The sequence below is a fragment of the Panthera leo genome, chromosome C2, assembly GCF_018350215.1.
Source record: "Panthera leo isolate Ple1 chromosome C2, P.leo_Ple1_pat1.1, whole genome shotgun sequence".
NCBI lineage: Eukaryota > Metazoa > Chordata > Mammalia > Carnivora > Felidae > Panthera > Panthera leo.
Window position 1 is genome coordinate 12,363,231 of NC_056687.1, and position 18,965 is coordinate 12,382,195.

At 46.2% G+C, this 18,965-nt stretch overlaps 1 protein-coding gene and 1 long non-coding RNA gene across 3 annotated transcripts in view; one reads left to right on the top strand and one right to left on the bottom strand.

Moving 5' to 3' along the window:
- CC2H21orf62 (chromosome C2 C21orf62 homolog) lies at positions 1 to 18,214 on the top strand. Of its 2 annotated transcripts, XM_042954858.1 has the most exons (3): positions 5 to 72; positions 8,408 to 8,525; positions 16,539 to 18,214. In XM_042954858.1, the coding sequence occupies exon 3, from the start codon at positions 16,604 to 16,606 to the stop codon at positions 17,261 to 17,263; it is 660 nt and encodes a 219-aa protein (XP_042810792.1). In that variant the 5' UTR covers positions 5 to 72; positions 8,408 to 8,525; positions 16,539 to 16,603; the 3' UTR covers positions 17,264 to 18,214. The 2 variants fall into 2 exon arrangements, with proteins under 2 accessions (XP_042810791.1, XP_042810792.1); XM_042954857.1 differs by lacking the exon at positions 8,408 to 8,525 and having other exon boundaries at positions 1 to 72.
- LOC122229586 overlaps positions 10,525 to 18,965 on the bottom strand; it is a 23,054-nt gene continuing 14,613 nt past the window's right edge. The window contains exons 2-4 of the long non-coding RNA XR_006207061.1: positions 13,824 to 13,865; positions 12,008 to 12,122; positions 10,525 to 11,310 (exon numbers count right to left, since the gene is read on the bottom strand). This is a non-coding gene — a long non-coding RNA (uncharacterized LOC122229586). The remainder of the gene's footprint in view (positions 11,311 to 12,007; positions 12,123 to 13,823; positions 13,866 to 18,965) is intronic.

Below are 18,965 nucleotides of genomic sequence, written 5' to 3' on the forward strand. Positions count from 1 at the left end.
TCAAGCCAGGGTGAAGAACCAGGCGGAGGTCCGCAGCGTGGAAAAGCAAGCCTCACGTTAGAACTCCCAGATGTAAGTAACTCCTCTGTTCTTTCTCGAAAAGTGTGTCTCGTAAGACAGTTATTCATAGCTTCAGAATTTCGGCTGCACTGCAGGCAAGTTCTGCGACCCTTTGAAGAGCCACTGTGGGCGTCCCAGTCTTCTGGCAGAATTTACATTTCCCGAGCATAATGTATACTTACGGTGGCTTTTACCAAGAAAGTGTTTTTTGTTTTGTTTTGGTTTGGTTTCTTTCAGGCTTCCAGGCATATGCATTGCTCTTTATGGAGATTCTGCCTTTCAAAGGAAACGTTTCCAGGGCATTCAGCAAAGAATGAAATGGTCTTCTCATTTAGTCTCTAAACAGATAAATTTACTTAGGGTAATATTATTATATAACAGATATCTCCATGGATCCGGGGCTTGTTGTTTCTATTTAAAACATTTGGCTCTACTTCCCTGTCGGTCTTCAACGCGAAATAACAATTACATAAAAGAGATGCTCAGGGGCGCCTGGGTGGCTCAGTCGGTTAAGTGTCGGACTTCGGCTCAGGTCATGATCTCACAGTTCGTGACTTCGAGCCCCGCGTCGGGCTCTGTGCTGACAGTTCGGAGCCTGGAGCCTGCTTCGGATTCTGTGTCTCCCTCTCTCTCTCCCCCTCCCCGACTCATGCTCTGTCTCTCTCTGTCCCTCAAAAATAAATATACGTTAAAAAACTTTTTTTAAAGAGCTGATCTATCATAGCTCTTTTCCTTATCGTGATCCCAAACAGAGAAAACTGGGAACTCTCAAAACATCAGCTTATACTGTTCCTTTGCTCTGTTCTTATGTGACAGGATTACATTTATTGCTTTTTTATACACTGCTCATTGGAAAACGTACGAAGATAAGAAACGAAGTTTAGATGAGTATTAACATGTGGACTTGTTATCTTTTTAAAAAAAATTGTCCTTTTATTTAAAAGTGAAAAAACATATTGAATACTGTACTACAAGGCAAGAAGATGGGGATTTTTTTAGCCAAAACTGGTAATTCTTACACAGTTCTTGTTCATATAGTTCATTCTTTAACAAACATGTTTGGGGCAGGTTTTTTGGTTTTTTTTTTAGCAATAAAAGTGTTGGTGTATACTGAGGAGAGGAAATTATGCATAATATATATAAAAACCTGTCTAGGGGCGCCTGGGTGGCGCAGTCGGTTAAGCGTCCGACTTCAGCCAGGTCACGATCTCGCGGTCTGTGAGTTCGAGCCCCGCGTCAGGCTCTGGGCTGATGGCTCGGAGCCTGGAGCCTGTTTCCGATTCTGTGTCTCCCTCTCTCTCTGCCCCTCCCCCGTTCATGCTCTGTCTCTCTCTGTCCCAAAAATAAAAACAAAACAAAACAAAACAAAAAACCTGTCTTTAAAAACTACCAAAATTATCAGGCCTCATTTGTTTGAAAAAAATTTTTTAATGAAAACAGTGATCTTGGGGAAATTTTTAACTTTTATTTTTAGACCAAATAATGCAGTATGTGTGAACAAAAAAAAAAAAAGATTCTCATTAAACTTTTTTTACAGAAATTGGGCATTTCTGAAAATAACAGTTTTAATAAAGTATCTATGGAAATGAGTGCTTTCCAACAGCTGACTTAGACTTCCCAATTTTCTTTTTCCATACTAGTATTTTTATTGCTTAATGCTGTTATACTATCAACTTTCTAAAAGAATTTTTAATGTGTATTTATTTTTGAGAGAGAGACCGAGTATGAGCAGGGGAGTACTATCAACTTTTTAATTCAGTGTCCAGTAGATTGTGCCTCTGTGTCAGTGGGGAGAACTGACAAACCACATGGCTCCGTGAGTGTACGATCAAGGGCACAGACATGGACCTATGTGCCAAGCTGGGTGGGGGCTGAACCCCAGTGATCGGATTAGCCGGGCATAGACCAAGTCATTAGATGGAAAGGGGTTTGCAGTCATTGGTTAACTAGTTCTCAGAAGGTCCTGTGTCAAGGAGAGGTACAGTAGCTACATATTTTAGTTAAGACTTCCCATTGGCTCGCTCTCTGAGGTAGCCTGCCCCCCATATGCAGAAGCAGCACTCAACTAATGTCCTTATTTTTGAAGCTAATTTATAAATGTTCTTTTCAAAAAGTGTTTCTTTTTTTTTTAATATAATTTATCATCAAGTTGGCTGACATACAGTGTATACAGTGTGCTCTTGGTTTCGGGGGCAGATTCCTGTGATTCGTCGCTTACGTACAACACCCGGTGCTCATCCCAACAAGTGCCCTCCTCAGTGCCCATCACCCATTTCCCCCTCTCCCTCGCCCTCCCCCCATCAGCCCTCAGTTTGGTCTCTGTATTTAAGGGTCTCTTATGGTTTGCCTTCCTCTCTGTCTGAAACTATTTTTCCTCTTCCCTTCCCCTATGGTCTTCTGTTAAGTTTCTCAAGTTCCACATATGAGTGAAAAAAATAATAAAAAATAAAAAAAGTGTTTCTGAAATGTTTACGCCTACTGGAACTCACTTCATTCATTTTGTTTCCTATTCCCCTAGCATGAGGTTCCTATACACGCTTTATGTTAAAGGGCACAGAGTCTAGTGATAGAATACGAGGCAGTTGTATAGAAACGTGACCCTAGGATGGGAAATAACACTGCAATTTCCACCACAATTCTCTAGAACATGTTTGGCTGTCTGGGTTCAAATTTTAACTTTTTCTTACCAGCTCCGTGACCTTTTGAGTAAGCTGTTTAGCCTCTATGTGTCTCCGTCTTCTGATACGAAAATGGGGCCATCAGGTCTACTTTTACTATGATTTTACTAAGGATTAAATGATATAAAATACATAAAAGTACTTTGAACAGTACCTGGCATGAAAGCAGCAGTCGTTGAACGTTACTATTCATCAATTAAACATATCTATGGTTCCCAATTTCAATGAACTTTTGACACCACATATCTCCCACATTTCTTATTGGGAAGTACGTTGTCTGTCATCGATGACCATTTTCTGTATTTAGCTGGTTTAGTCATGGGAACCCAAGGCTGTGGAGGAGTAAGTGTCGATGCCGAAAAATGTTGATACGGTAAAATGTCTTCTCTACCCAGCAGTCTTAACTCTCGCGGGAATCAAGAGTCGTGTATCCGGCAAGTTACGTTTGAGGTGTCTTGGATATTCAGGTGGAGTTTTCAAGGTGCTGGATATATGAGCATGGAGTTCAGGGAAGAGTCTGGAAGCAGGTTAATCATCAGCATATAGATAATATTTAAGTCCATAGGTTAGCACGCAAAGGAGTGGATATACACAGAGAAGAGAGCCAAGCACTGAGCCAGGGGCAGGCAACAATAACAAGGAGGAAGAGGGGACGCCAGCCAAAGAGAGTGGGAAGGAGCAGCCATTGGTAGCGAGAGAAGCTGGAGAATGGGGTGTCAGGGAAGAACAGAAAGTTCTTTGCTCAAGAAGGAAAGAATAGGCAACCGTGTCGAATACTGGTAAGAATTCAAGCAAGATGAAACCAGGCAACTGACCATTGGATTGGGCACGCTGGAGGGAGGAGTCACTGGGAAGCTGGTGAGAATGGTTTGAATGGAGTGATATTAACAAAAGCCTGATGGGAGTGGCTTAAAAACCTAACAAAAACACGCACAGTCTCTCTGTATGATTACAGATTTGCTCATAAAAAGCTCGTTTTTAGTTTCTTTTATATAGTAGACTGGTGTAGCCCTATAAGAGAAACAGGTTTGAGGGGCGTCTGGGTGACTCAGTCATTTGAGCGTCCGACTCTTGATTTCAGCTCGGGTCACGATCTCACAGCTGTGAGATAGAGCCCTGTGTAGGACTCCATGCTGAGCATGGAGTGTGCTTAAGATTCTCTCTTCCTTTCTTGATGCCCCCTTCCCCGCTCGCATGCGTGCGCACGCTCTCTCTCTCTCTCAAATAAAAAAGAGAGAGAGAGAAACAGGTTGGAGGCAGGCAAGAACCACCATCCATAGCCCTAGCTACTAAAGTTTCATGAAAGAGGTGGGATCCAAGGACAGTTTAAGAGATGAGGCTGGTTTCTCAGCAGTTGAGAAATACAGAACTCTCCTAGACACAGGGAACAACATAAGCCGCGTGAGGGAAGTACACACACACACACACACACACACACACACACTCCTTCAGGACTTCTTCCCACAATATTTCCTGATGCCTCTCCCTTCCAGTTTTGATCCATTTTCCATAAAAGGATCACTTCCCACTTGCATCTCCGAATTGCCTGGCTTTCAGGGCCGTTAAGAAAGCCAGAATCTTCTCGCGGCCAGAAGGGCTAAAGAATTCATCTGGAGTCACACCTAGACACCATTTCATGGGTGCTCAGTTTAGCCCAAATTGTGATGCTCAGATGACCCACTGGAGCTCTGCTGTTAGCACAAAAATAATAATCTCCAAGGAGTCGTCAATGAAATCAGGAGGCATTCTTCTCAAAAAAAAAAACAAAAAAAAACAAAACACCTTTTTTATTTTAGAATAGTTTTAGACTCAGAAAAATTGTGAAGATAGCACAGAGACTTCGCATATGCCCCTACCTAGTGTCCCCTGTTATTACATCTTACATCAGAACAGACACATACTTGTCACAATCAATGAACCGATATCGATACATTATTATTGTTAACTAATGTCCACATTTTATGCGGATTTCTTTAGATTTTACCTAATGTCCTATTTCTGCTCCAGGATCTGACATTACCTTTAGTCATTGTTCCCAGGAGGCATTTAAAGACCCTTACAAGTCTTTCACGAAAGCGGCAAGGTTTAACTTGCTTATGGTTCCAATATTTGGAACTAAAACCCTAAAGGAAAATTTAATTCTTAACGCTTCTAAGATTGAATATCGTTGGAATCGTTGAATACAGATGAAAGGAAAAAGCGTAAGGCTTCTGTCCTGGGGAAATAGCTCAAGCTACTTTATGAAACCGTCATAATGCACCTCACTGCATGGAAGATATTAGTCCCTTTTTTATTGTTCTGGAAGTAGGTAATTAAAATATTAAAGCTTTGCAGGCTTTTTTTTTTTCTTCTCATCTCTTAGAAAAGGGATTACTCTGACTCATTTTTCCTTGGCAACCTCACACTCGTAATTTGAGCAAAGCGGTCCCAGGTTAGTTTTACAAAACTGGACGCTTGAAGGTTAGCTCTTGGGGGAGTCTGTAGTGGGGGCTATCATAAACCCTCAACGGACAGCAATTAGGGTGATGCCTTCTAATGCTCACCACTATCTGTGAGATCAGTATTTACCAACTCTGCTCATTCTTCCTGTGAGCCCTGGATGGATGTGTAGGGTGAAGTGGAAGGACAGTGATCTGGGAGCCTGACTTGGGGCTCGTGGTCATCGTTCCAGGCGAGTGTGTTTCACCCTGTGTCTCCATCAGATTTACGAGAAGATTCCTAGGCAACTGCAAGCCTACACGGTACTGATCAGTAAAGCCACGGAGGATGGGGATGCCTCATGGGGCTTTTGCCAGATGTCATTCAGTGGCTTTCAGGGAGGACTCACAGGCAAGGCTTAGGATGTTGGGTTCGAATTTCCCATCCTCTTGCCCATACAAAATCTCAGTATGCTTCCTTTGTCATGGCTAGGCCAGACACCGAAATTCCTGCTAAAGAGGATGCATTTTGCTTGCTGATTTTGGTAACATGATAACACTGCACAATTCCAGGAGGTGGAAGGTAAAAGTGGAAGTAAAGGGTCAGTAGCATGCATCTCTGACTTAGCTAATGTAGGGATTTATAATGTAGGGATACTATAAATATTTATGGAGTGCCTCTATGCATCAGGCACTGTGCTAAGGACTGGGGAAACCACAGTCAACAAAAAGACCAGGTTTTTGCCACATCAGAAACCTGACTTACACAGCATACTGACACCAAGGGGTCCGGGATCCGATTAGCAAACGATGGGTGAAATCAACACCCAGTTGAGCTCAATGCTTTCAAAACACAAAATGCTTTCGTTTGTTCAAGTTGGCTCTCAGGTCCATTTCCATTATTGAATACATTTAATCTAAAAGCAGTAATCAACTGATCCTTGAAGGAGTCCTGGCTTCACCAACCCCTGGGGACAAATAAGTTCAAATGCACATTAATAGCTTGCATTTTGCCGATTTGTGTTTCCACCTCCCTGATACAAAGCCTTGCCTCCTTCCTACCTCTGTGTCTACACAATAGAGCCCCCAGGAATGTCTTACATATGCTCAGAAATGATCCCTTCACTTGATTCTGTCCCCAACCACCATTGGATGGTGACTGTCCCTTGCCTTAGCCATGGGGCTCCCCACTGATCCACTGCCCAAAGAGGAGTGACCAGGGGCACTCCCATCCATCCTCCAGGGAAGGCCAAATGGTGCTGCTTGTCCCTCCTTCCTCATCGTACCAGAGCTGTCCTGCACTCAGTGCGCAAGTGGGGGGAACGACTCTGTCCCCAGCCCGGTGTCGTCACCCAGATAGGGGCCACTCGTGCCCCACATCTCAGGGTTCTTGAGAGCTGTCCATGCAGCCTCTGCCTGCGGCTCCACAGGACTCAGCCCGTGGCATTAATTAGTCTGGGCTGAGAAGAGACAAGTGCCATCCTGTCCCTCCACTCAGCCCTGCCCCAGGCCTTCACACACCGTCTTCACGCTTCCTTCTTTTTTCCTCGACAGGTCCACACATGCAAATCACCACCTGGATACAGGCCCCCCTCGGAATTCATGAGACGTGTCCAGATGCCTCATTTATGCTGGGCTGGACCCAATGCAGCATGACTACTCTGGACAGTTTTGAGCTTGGTATTTCAGAAAGCCAGTAATGGAGGTTGGGATAGAGTTACCCCAAGAGCTTCCTTATGATCCAGTCTAGTGAGAGTAGTAAGACACAGGAAACAATTAGCAAACACTGCAGGGCTGTAAATAGAGTGGCTAGCGTGTTTTAAAAAAACTTTTTTAACATTTCTTTTTGAGAGAGAGAAGCAGAGTGTGAATGCGGGAAAGGCAGAGAGAGAGGGAGACACAGAATCCAAAGCAGGCTCCAGGCTCTGAGCTGTCAGCACAGAGACCGACGCGGGGCTTGAACTCACGCATCACGAGATCCTGACCTGAGCCCAAGTCAGATGCTCAACCGACAGCCACCCGGGCACCCCTAGTGTGTGTGTTTAGTCCAAAGGGTGGTTTGATATGGGTGCTTTGTAATTTCCTTATATTCTCTATATTAGTTTCCTATGACTACCTAACAAATTTCCACAAGAAGAAATGTATTCTCTTACATTTCCGGAGGTGAAAGTCCAAAGGCAGGCTGACTGTGCTAAAGTCAAGGTGTCGACAGGGCTCCTTCCTTGGGGAGGCTCCAGGGGAGAATCCGTTTCTTGTCTCTTGCAGCTTCTAGAGTTTGCTGGCGTTCCTTGGCTTCCAGCCATATGGCTCCGATCTCTGTTTCTGTTGCCACATTGCCTTTTTCTCCTCTGTCTCCTCCGGTTTCCCCTTAGAAGGACCCTTGTGATTACATTGGGCTCACCCAGATAATCCAGGGTCTCCCCATCCCAAGATCCTTAACGTAATCACATCTGCAAAGTCCCTCTTGCTCTGGAAGGCAAGATTCACAGGTTCTAGGAATTAGGACACGGACACCTACAGGGGCCCTTACTCAGCCCCCACCGTATCTACCAGGGATAAGAAGAAACCAGAAAGCAAGTGTTTTGATCACAGTCCATACCCTGCTGCCCCACTGAACAATTTAGAAATGGGAATTGGACACTTACTTCAATTGACCGGTTTTGCTCACTAATGATTGCAAGCCCTCCCGTTCCCCAGAATCGCAGAAGGACGTTTGTAAATCGAGTTGTTGTTTGTTACAGGACAAATGGGGCAAAGAGGCATTTTTGCTTTATGTTGAGCCTGTTCTTTATTCAAATGTTTTGATGTAAGTAGTGCATTAAATGTGCCAGTAACTTTTATGTTTCTTTGGGGTGGCTTTTGGGATGCCCTGACAGAGCATGCTAATATATCCCTATTATCATTATGGTTCCGACCTTATAAAATATCATAGTTAGTAGAGTACTAAGTACCACGTATATGTAAGCATACTTACTAGTAGTAACAGTACTCACGGACAGACTCTACATTTCCACGTGCGTCCTGCTACACTGACGTTATATCCTGGTGTAGTAGGTATTATCATCCCCGCGCCATGTTGACAGAGACGACTCCGCAAGTCATTTCTGAGTGGCCCGCAATATACAGCGAGTTGAACACGAACCGTCACAAAAATAAAGCGTGGTGCTCTTGAGACCCGAACCACACACTTGAGGTTAATTTTGCCTACATGCCAACTTATGGAGACGTGAACTTTATTTCCTCTTTCTCTAGATGAGGAAATAAGTCAGATGATAGCGAACAGTTTTGCGCCCACTGTATAAACCCAAGGAGATGCGGATCATACCAGGATCACGGTGAATCCTGTGTCGCGCCTCTCACTGTGAACTGTGTAAGTAAGGCCCAGGGGCAGGAAGAGCCCTTCATCAACAGGGAGTGCACAAGGCGGTGTCTTCAGAGGCAGACACTCGGGAGGGCGTGTGAAAATGCAGTGGCTCATAACACCAGGGCTGGGGGTGGAATACGAGGAAAGAAAAGATAACACTTACCACAGTAAGGAAGCGCTGGGGAGAGACCCAAATTCATGTCCCTTTCAACATTATAAGCTTTGGACTATTAAACAACAAAGCTATCCCTTCTCTTGTAAATATCATCTTACATAGGGGCGCCTGGGTGGCTCAGTCAGTTAAGCGTCTGACTCTTGACTTCAGCTCAGGTCATGATTTCACGATTCGTGGCTTTGAGCCCTGCATCAGGCTCAATGCTGACAGTGCGAAGGCTGGTTGGGATTCTCTCTCTCTCTCTCTCTCTCTCTCTCTCTCTCTGCCCCTCTGCCCCTCCCTGGCTCTCTCTCAAAATAAAGTAAACCTAAGAAAATAAATATCGCATTACGTAGCGTGTATCTGTAACCTACCTCCTGCGGTGCATTTGTGAGACAGAGCCAAAGAAAAGAAAAATGCCCCAAATCCGTTTTTTCTCAAAGAGCTTCTCAAGGTCCTACACCTAGAGTGTCCCCGCGAGCATCTCATGCACGAATGCAGAGTAGGCAGGACGTTCTCCTTGGCCTGCCTGGGAAGGGTGATTGCACAGCCACAGACCAGTGGGAACTGGACCCAGGAACAGGTGATCCCTCAGCTCTGGTGTCCTCAAGAGGAGTCCCCAACCCCACAGACTCCCAGACTTCCTATTTAATCCTTGCCATCCCTTTAACAAGGCACAAGTAGGAATAAAGCCTAAAGGGCAAATACGCTCGGGCAAGAATATGTTTATGTAAATCCAGATTAAGGCTTACCCAAGTGCCCTTAGACCCCTATGTGAGAGGAGGATTTTAGCAGCAGGCATCTGGAAAGAGTGGATAAGCCTTGACCAAGGAATTGAGATGAAGGCACAGCAAGGAGCCCCTGGGGACAGGAAAGATACCGTGCCGACTCCGTAATCTCGCCTGTAACTTATCTTGCCAGGAGCTGCTCTGGCTGCTGGTCTAAGGAAACCACCCAGAGGCCCCTGGCTCAGAAGATGAGCTGTGCCTTTCCGGCGAGGGGCAGGGGCAGGGTGGGCATCTCGAAGAGCAGAGCCCCAGGCAAGCCATGTCGGGATGCTAAGAAGGAAACAGGGACCGCTTTCCCCATACTGTTCCCTCGGGATCTCCTGCTTCCCGCGCACGAGGACCTTTGTCCTCACCCTTGCCTCCCTCATCCTCCCCTCTTTGGCCGCCCCACCCACCCCAGGATTGGAGACACAGACACAGATTTATCCAGGGAGGCTGGAGCCAGGAGTCAGCAAATGGAGAGAGGTAAACCCTCAAAGAAAATACGGAAGTGTTCTCTTACTTAGAACCCACTGTGCTCTCTCTGTCTCTGTCTTCCAGTTCATCTCTGCCTGAATGACCTTCCTGACGCACAGAACTAAATAGGTCTCCCCTGCTCACAAACCTCCAGCGCCTCCTTTTTGCCTCTCTCTGGGGCCTCCAAAGGGGGTGTTTGCGGCCAAGGGAGTGCCCAAGCCAAGCCAGTGGGTTGAGTTGAAGGTACTCAGGTCTCATTTTAATTTTTTTGTCTCAAATTAAAAAAATTCTACTCTCTGTGTATGACTCACAATGTAGATAATATATCAATAGGGTAGTTGTAATGCTTTCATAAATAAAAAGTTACATCTCTGGGAGAGGGCTTTTTGTTTTTTTAAGTTTATTTATTTATTTTTGAGAGAGACAGAGAGAGTGATCGGGGCAGGGGAAGAGAGAGAGAGAGGGAGAGGGAGAATCCCAAGCAGGCTCTGCGGTGTCAGCACAGAGCCCAATGTGGGGCCCGAAATCACAGACCGTGAGATCATGACCTGAGCCGAAACCAAGAATTGGACACTTAACCGATTGAGCCACCCAGGCGCCCCACTGGGGAGAGGTTTGTTTTTTTTTTAAGTTTTTATTAACGGGGTGAGAGTCAGAAGGGTTTGAAGACTAAACCCCTGATCTCGGGGTTTGTCCTAACCCTGCCTTGCCTGCGCTCCAGCTCATGGGCCCCAGAGACACCAAGGGCTCAGTTTCTGAGGTTTTGCTCGAGGGACCCTTCTAGCTGCAGCCCTTCCCTTTCCCTTCCCCCAAGCCCTTCTCTGCTGGCCCTAAAGCACCCCGTTGCGAGTCTTTCCCTGTCCTGGTGCCCAACACTGGCTCCATGTCATTAATAAGCACTCACCAATCGCATTGCCTTTTAATTAACTGCCTACTCGGGCAGTTAACTCCTTGGGCAACCCATTCGACCCCTGGGGTGAGCGAGGCCATCTCATCCGGTCTCGGTGTTAGCAACACTGGGTACCTTTGTGATCAGATACACTTCAAGAGTAAGGTCTATGTTTCGCCAGGTGGGATACACCCAGAATTCCAAATTACCTCCTTGTCTGGAAGTTCTCTCCTGTTCGCCCCCTCAGAACCTTCAAGGAGTTTTGCAGAAACACGCTTGGGGAACCGCGTTTGTGAGACATCCTTGCCTAGCTCCCCACGTCCTGGCTTCCAAGTGGGTTTCTTTGAAGTGCCTGGACGCTGGCTGTCTTCTGCCTTTCTTCCTGTGTCTGGGGTCCAGATTTCTCTTTCAGGCCCTCTGCTTCTTGCTGGAGCATCTCATCCGTTTCTGGTCCTTACTGGCCCCAGTTGCTTCAACCGAGACTTTTCCCTAAGTGCCTTTCCCCTGTCAAAACAAAACAAAAACAAAAACAAAAAACACTTTTAATTTCAAATTAAACTCACTTCTGAATTAAAAATGGGAAATCACGCTGAATTGCTAGTTGCTGTTAGAATTTGGGGAATACCATCATGGTTTTCCACAATTGTATTTTTTCTCCTTTGTGTTGAGACTATAGAGTTCAAACCATCATTATTCAAGACATTTCAAATCTGTTTTGGGCAAACGGTCCAAAGGCTCTCCTCCCACCGACACACGATCTTCTTACTAGTAATATCTTCTTATAAACAGAACTAGTCCAGTTTGAAACATTCCTCTTGGAGCCAAGTATAAACATTATCTAAATGTTGGGTGTAATCCTAGACTGAGAAGGAATCTGTGTGGAATTTGTTTTGAAGTAACTGATGTCTGTATCTGCTCACTTCAGAAGTCTTTGCTTTCGTGCAGCTAATTGCTGGCATTAATTACTACCGAGATTTCTTCAGCTGTGACATAAAACTAATATTTGAACTGATCTGAATAGTAGCTCTAGTTTTTCGACATGTTCGGTGATTTAAAGGCTCCAAGATTTAATGAGCGTACACGGTGTTTCACATCTTGCCTGAAAAATTTAGGTGGATTGAGACCACCTCGGTGTTTGTGATGGCTGCATAAAGCCACGTATTATGCTTGCCAGAAATTCCTAGTGCCCACCGATACCCACGTCGTCCTCTCCTCCCTTGGCACAGTGCCGGGCCTCGTTTCCAAGCTGCTTGCAGAGAGGGGGTGCCGCGTGGCTGAGTTCTGGTCAGTGAAAAGCCCACAGAGGATCCAAAGGCCTGGGAGATGATAGAGCCGTGGATGAAAGCTTGAGCCCCTACATGACCACGTGGAGCAGAGCACACCCTCCCCACCCCCACCCCCCACCTCCTCAGTGGCCTCAGACTATAACATAGGGAAGAATCAACTTTTCCTCTAGTTTCACTACGTATTTATTCATTTGTGGGCAGAATCCAGCATAACATAAACAAAATGGCACAGATACGTCACATTGCCTCTGCCCCTTACTAAGCCCCCGCCCACAGTGGTGGGGGACGGGATCGGGGAGGGGACTCCTCTTAGGACACAGGAGGCAAGCCCTGATGATGGGCACACAACAAGCTGGGGTACTAAGAAAATGATGAGGCAGAGCAAGTCAGAAGGCTCCCCCCCAACAGGACCCCTCCACTCCCCTCTCCCACCAGCATCCCCATAGCCCATCGGTCTCTCTGTCCTACTTTTGTTTGGTTTCTTTTTTGTTAATTTTTTTTTTAATGTTTATTCATTTTTGAGAGACAGAGAGAAACAGAGCGTTGGGGGGGGGGGGAGGGAGGGGCAGAGAGAGAGGGAGACACGGAACCGGAAGCAGGCTCCAGGCACTGAGCCCGACACGGGGCTCGAACCCACAGGCCGCGAGATCATGACCTGAGCCGAAGTCGGATGCTCAACTGACTGAGCCACCCAGGCGCCCTCCTCTGTCCTACTTTTGGATGTTTCAAATTCTGATCGCCCTGTGCTAACTACATAGATAACTTTTTCTTTTCTTTTTCTTACTCAGGAACTCAGATACTACCTCTTCTGTGAAGCTTGTTATGACATCTTCCATTTGCAGGTGAAGTTAGGTGTAGACTCAACACCCCATACAAAATGCTATTATAGTGATTATCACACACCATGCCCAGCACACAGCAAGGACGCAACAAAGGTATATTGAATGAAGGGGGGGGGTGCAAAAGATAGTTTGCCCAATGTCAGCATACTCTTCTCACTGCTTGTTACAGAAATCCAATTCAGACTGGTTTGAGTAGGGGGAAAAAATTTTTGGCTCACTTATTTCAGAAATCAAAGAAGGATGTCAGTCATGGCTTGATCCCGGTGTTCGAAAAAGTTGTTAGAAATGTCTCTGCATTTCTTGTCTGTTCTCCTCTGTGTTGGCTCCATTGTAGGGCAATCTCCCCCCTTCTGGAGACAAGACAGTCACCAGTAGATCAAGATTTCCCTTCTAACAAGCTGAGCAACCCGCAGAGGAAAACAACAGTTCCTTTCCCCATGGCACCACGCCCATTATGGTCAGGGGTACAGGAAGGAGCAGGGACAGTGTGATGTATCTGTGCCCATTCTGCTGATGCCATGCCGGAATCTGCCCACAAATGAATAAATACACAGTAAAACCAGGGTGTTCACAATCCACATTCAACAAATCTAAAGAGAGAAGTCCAGGGTAAAACCGAAGGATAAAAATGTCCAACTAGCATCTTTTTGGAAACCCTATAGGCTTGTTACCAGGAATATTTGTCCTACTTTGTAAGCCATCACCAGGCCTCATGCATCCGGCCTCCATGTTCCAGCCTTTGAACTCCCTGATACCCAGAAGGCAGGGGCCACCCTGAGATCCAGCCAGGGACTTGACTGCAGGGCCGGGAAGAGGTGCTGCTCACAAATCTTTTATGATCTCTAGTCTCCCCTTGTTTCAGGAAACCAATGTCTATTTCCCTTCCTACCTCTTTTCTTCTTCCATGCATGCCTCTGAATGGTATCAGCACCTGGAAAATGAAGCAGACACTTTTCTCACCAGGTTCCAGGCTTGTGGATAGACCCTTTTTCACCTCCCTTTCCCCTCCAGGCTGAGATCAGAGCAAGCCAGTGGTGTCGATGACAGCTTTCTCAGTTCTGATATGAAAGCGTTACTGGGGCATGAAGTCCTAGAAACAAACCTCCAGCGGAATCGAGGACAACTGATCATCTAAAATTATCTTGTAATTAATAAGTTAGTCACTGCTCCTTACTAAGTGGGGTAGTCACCACCACATCCTAAAACTATTTAAAACCGTTAAACCTTGTGTTCAGGAAGAATGCTGGCTCTATGGGAGCATTTCTCAAAGCCCTTTCTTTTATGACAAAATGCACTAACGAATACATCCTTTAAGAAAACCCTGTAACAACTTCAAAGTCAACACAAAGCACTATATAAAGCACCTTATTCAGTCCCCCAAATGGACTTTAACCTATCTCTCTGCTGCGTTCCTATAACCACACGTACATTCAATAGGGCCTTTCTCAGTCCTGCCCTATTTGTCTTCCTCTTCCGCTTATGAGCCCTTGGAGGGCAGGGTACAGGTTTTGTTCATCTTTGTGCCTTCTGCTCGGCCTTGGCACATGGCCCGTGCTGAGCCCCACCCAACTCCTGCCTTTGCCTCCCTCTCCTCCCCGCTGCCGCAGGCCCTTGGTCCTCACACGCAGGCCTGGCCCGCCTTGGGCTCTGGAAGCAGAATCAAGTCGCTTAGAACCCAACTTCCATAACCTCGCTGTCTTCTGGGCTGTATCCCCAGAGCCAGCAAAGTGCCTGCCAGCTAGTGAACTCTCAGTAAACATTTGCTGAGTGAATGAATGAATGAATGAGTGAATGAATGAATGAATGATATTATGATTCCTGTGAACCAGTGTCTTACTTTCTGTTCAAGTTTACTTAGCTGAGCTTATTTTTGGTCTCCGGCCACCTGCTGACGAACGTGTGCTTCCTCCCCGTCCACCTGACCCCGGCATTTTTAGCATTGCCTCCCTTGGATTTCTCTTTGCCTTGCTTTGCCACCTCAGGGCCTCATCTTGCACCCTAAGTGTTGCACGTCTGCCTCACCTCTTTCCTGCTGTCACCACCACCCTCTCTGGACACACGTTCGGCTCCTCGGACTGACTCGTCTGTCCCTCCGCAGCCTTCCTACGGGGGCCCTGTCACCAGCCCTGGACTCTCTGAGCCAGAGGCCTCATTCCAAGTATTTTTCCAGATGCATGGTGATTTGTACATGCAGATGGACTGAACTGTATCTTTGGCCAATTCGGATTAATTGAATTGTATCTTTGGTCTTGTATCTTTTGGTCAGCCATCAGCTAACTCAGGGGAAGTGTAATTATTCTTATTTTAATTTCTTTTTAGTGTTTATTTATTTTGGGAGAGAACGAGTGAGTGGGGAGTGGGGGGCAGAGAGAGAGGGAGAGAGAGAATCTCAAGCAGGCTCTGCTTATCAGAACAGAGTCCCACATGGGGCTCTATCCCACAAACTGCAAGATCATGACCTGAGTTGAGATCAAGAGTCAGATGCTTAACCAACCAACCGAGCCACCCAGGAGCCCCAGGAAACGTAATTATTCTTGCAAGACTGGAACCTGGAACCCTATTTCATAACGTGTGTCTCATTCCAACCTCACCAGAAAAGAATACCACGCATCTATTATGTATCAAGTACTCAGGCCATTTTCCTCCAAATTGGACATTGATGTTGCTCCTTGAACTAAGCAGGGACTTATCTTGTTTAGGTCATTTAACAGTGCTGATATATTGCTTAGTTTTGGAGCCTTACACTAAGTTACTTGATAAAACCAATTTATAACAGGTGTTCTGGGAAAGGAGGCAATGAAAAGTTCATTGCAATTAACTGGCATGTGATTAGTGTTTTCATGGTCTATTAACACGGTCAAATCTACTCTAATACTCATATTTCTGGGAGACCAGGAAAGTATCAATGGATCTATAAACAGATTAATATGATGGGGGGGCATGTTTGTCTAGTTAGAAATTAAAGGTTACCATTAACTAAATGTTTCGCTGGTATGCATGCTATGTTGTTTCACAGGTAGCACTTGGATAGCTGAGTCCATCACGGAGCTGCTGGTCTCCTGAATTCCAGGAAGTCAGATATTGAGGGGAGGAGGGAATGTGCACGTTTAAGGGGTCGTCGAGTACTCAATACAAGTAACACGATGTTTGGTGAGCGTGCACGCTCAAAGTACCACAGATCCCTGGTGCACCCAGACAGGCGCACTGGGTCTCCTCTCTGGCACCCCATCTTGTTGCTGCTGGTGTGTCAGTCTCCCAGCAGACATCACAGGGAGTTTTATGCCTCACACGGGTAGGCTGGCCACTGCCTGTCACAAGGCTCTGAGAAAAGATCATTTCTGCACTTGGGCTCCACTCAGGCACTTGCGTTGCCTGCCTTTGATAGAACCACAAGAGAGAAACGTTTGCGATGGATTATTTAGGGGGGTCCATTCCCCTAACCTTCCTATTTTTTTAAGCAACCTCTACACCCAACATGGGGCTCAGACTCACGACCCTGAGATTAAGAGTCACATGCTCTACGAACCGAGCCGGCCGGGCACCCCATGACCCGCATATTTCTAATGAGAGCCTGCGATAACACAGCTGCGTATTTGTCTTTCAGTTGAGTTGCAATGAACTGGCTCACGAAGGGGAGACACAACCTTGCGGGCCCACGCTGAGACAAGAATGGCCCCACCTTCTGGGCACAGCCTCCTGCTGACCAGCGCCCTGGGCATCCTTGTCCTGGGTTGCTTCACAGGAGGTCAGAGGAACAGCACTCTGATCTTCACGAAGGAAAACACCATTCGGAACTGCACTTGCTCCACGGACGTCCGGGACTGTGACTACACTTTGGCCAACTTGATGTGCAGCTGCCACACCGTCCTGCCTTCCGCGATAGAGCAAACCAGCTACGACGACCGACTGACCGTCTGGTTCACAGATGCATCTGCACTGGGCCTTCTGCTGAACTTCACGTTGGTCCGGGACCTGAAGCTTTCTCTGTGCAGCCCCAATACTCTCCCCGCCGAATACCTGGCTATCTGCGGTCTGGAGAGGCTTCGGGTCAACACCGAGGCCAGGCGGCCGTTGCCAGAGCAGAGCTTACTCATCCACGACGGCAGGGAAAGTGAACCCGGAGAGAAGCCCGCATGGTTACCCGGAGGCCGGCCTACGTGTATGTGTATCTCATTCTTAGATGTGGCGCTTTTCAACGGGAATTCATCCTTAAAAGCATACAGTATAGAAAACGTTGCCAACACCACCAACCATTTCCCCCACTTTTCTTACTTTGAAACCTTCCCAATTTTGAGCAACCAAAGCTATGTTGTCACGTTCATTTACTAACGTCGTCAAAGGTTCCAACCGCCAGGAACTTTGGCAAACTGTGGAGAACTTGAAAAGGAATCTGGGAACCAGGCCATGGGTATCCTTACCTTCAACTTCACCTGTCTGCCTAGCCCCCATTCACATATACACAGCCCATATACACAGCCAGCCCTCTCTGCTCCGCTCTGAGCCCAACCATGGGAGCTATTCAGAAAAACAAAATAAATAGAAAGAAACAAACAAAAAACAAACCCCAAAACACAAAGCAAAAAAAAAAAAAAACTACTTCAGTCCAGAACATCTTGTGAGCCAGCTAGAGGCCAGGCCCGGGCTCCCGGGGGTCTGGGCAGAAACATCAGATGGGGAATGGAGAAAGCAGGCCACATCAAGGACTGCTTAGCGGGACTCAGCACAGGGGATGACGCCCCAAGGAAGATATCTTCCTTCAAAACACTGCCTTAGTTTCTTTTCTCTTGCTTCGTTTTGTTACACTGGACTGGAATTCCCCTAAGAAGAGAACGCTAGATTTCAGATGCTTCAGGACTATGTGTTCCACAAAATGATTCGGTTCTCTTTAGACTGATGTTTTCCAAAGACCTTGCTAGACACGTCTGCACTGAGAAAGGGGAGTTTTGAGAGTGGAACAGGCCTGGTTAGGGTGGGACCTTAGGACCAAAGGAGAGCACTGGGATTTGAGGAGTGTGATACAGAAACGAAAAGTCAGGGGACACAAAAACCGATGGCAGAGATCTCAACATTTTGCTTACAGCAAGACCTAAACCCAGGGAGTTTCTCTTGTGAACCTTTTGCTTTCATTCTTTCTGTCTTTGCCTTCCTCCGTCTTGGTCCCCAGTGTATCACTTCGGCTTTTTCTCCCCCTCCCCCTCCTCCCTCCACTCCAGAAATAAGAACTGCATTTAACATCACTAGGGGCTAGTCTGGGAACCTAATAATCATTTAGAATGTGGTTCTTATGGGCACAAGTGCTCATACTACTAAAATATAATGAACAAAAGAATGTTTAGTCCATCTGGATGTTTAATTCTGGGAAGTTAAGACACTTTCTCTGACATGGTTGACATAAAAGGGTGTGGTGACAAAAGAACTGAAGCAACATATTTAAAAATTAAAAAAAAAATTTTTTTTTAACGTTTATTTATTTTTGAGACAGAGAGAGACAGAGCATGAACGGGGGAGGGTCAGAGAGAGAGGGAGACACAGAATCTGAAACAGGCCCCGGGCTCTGGGCTGTCAGCACAGAGCCGGACGCGGGGCTCGAACTCACAGACTGTGAGATCATGACCCCAGCTGAAGTCGGACACTCAACCGACTGAGCCACCCAGGCGCCCCTAAAAATTTTTAAAAAGTGAACTGACCTCAAGGTACAAAGAAAACTTTTCCTCATATACTCAATTTATCATTGAGACAGAATGTAAAGAATCCATGACGATGATGCTACAAATGTCCAGGTCAAGTGCAGGAGGAAGCAGAGACATAATCGCATTCATAATGTGATAATGGTAAGAAAGAGTTTTATTATCAAATAACAGGATATCTTGAGGTTGATGATTTCAGATCACATTCACCACATTTTTCTCTTAACTTTAAACATAGGGTGACCGAAATAACCTGAAATGTCTACATCTGCTTAATTGGTGGGGGATTTGGCCATTTGGGCTAATTAGCATGAGTCCATAATGTCAGTATTTAAATTAGGCCA

Excerpts from the sequence above, each read along its gene's own strand:
- CC2H21orf62 (XM_042954857.1), top strand. The coding sequence starts at position 16,604 with ATGGCCCCACCTTCTGGGCACAGCCTCCTGCTGACCAGCGCCCTGGGC.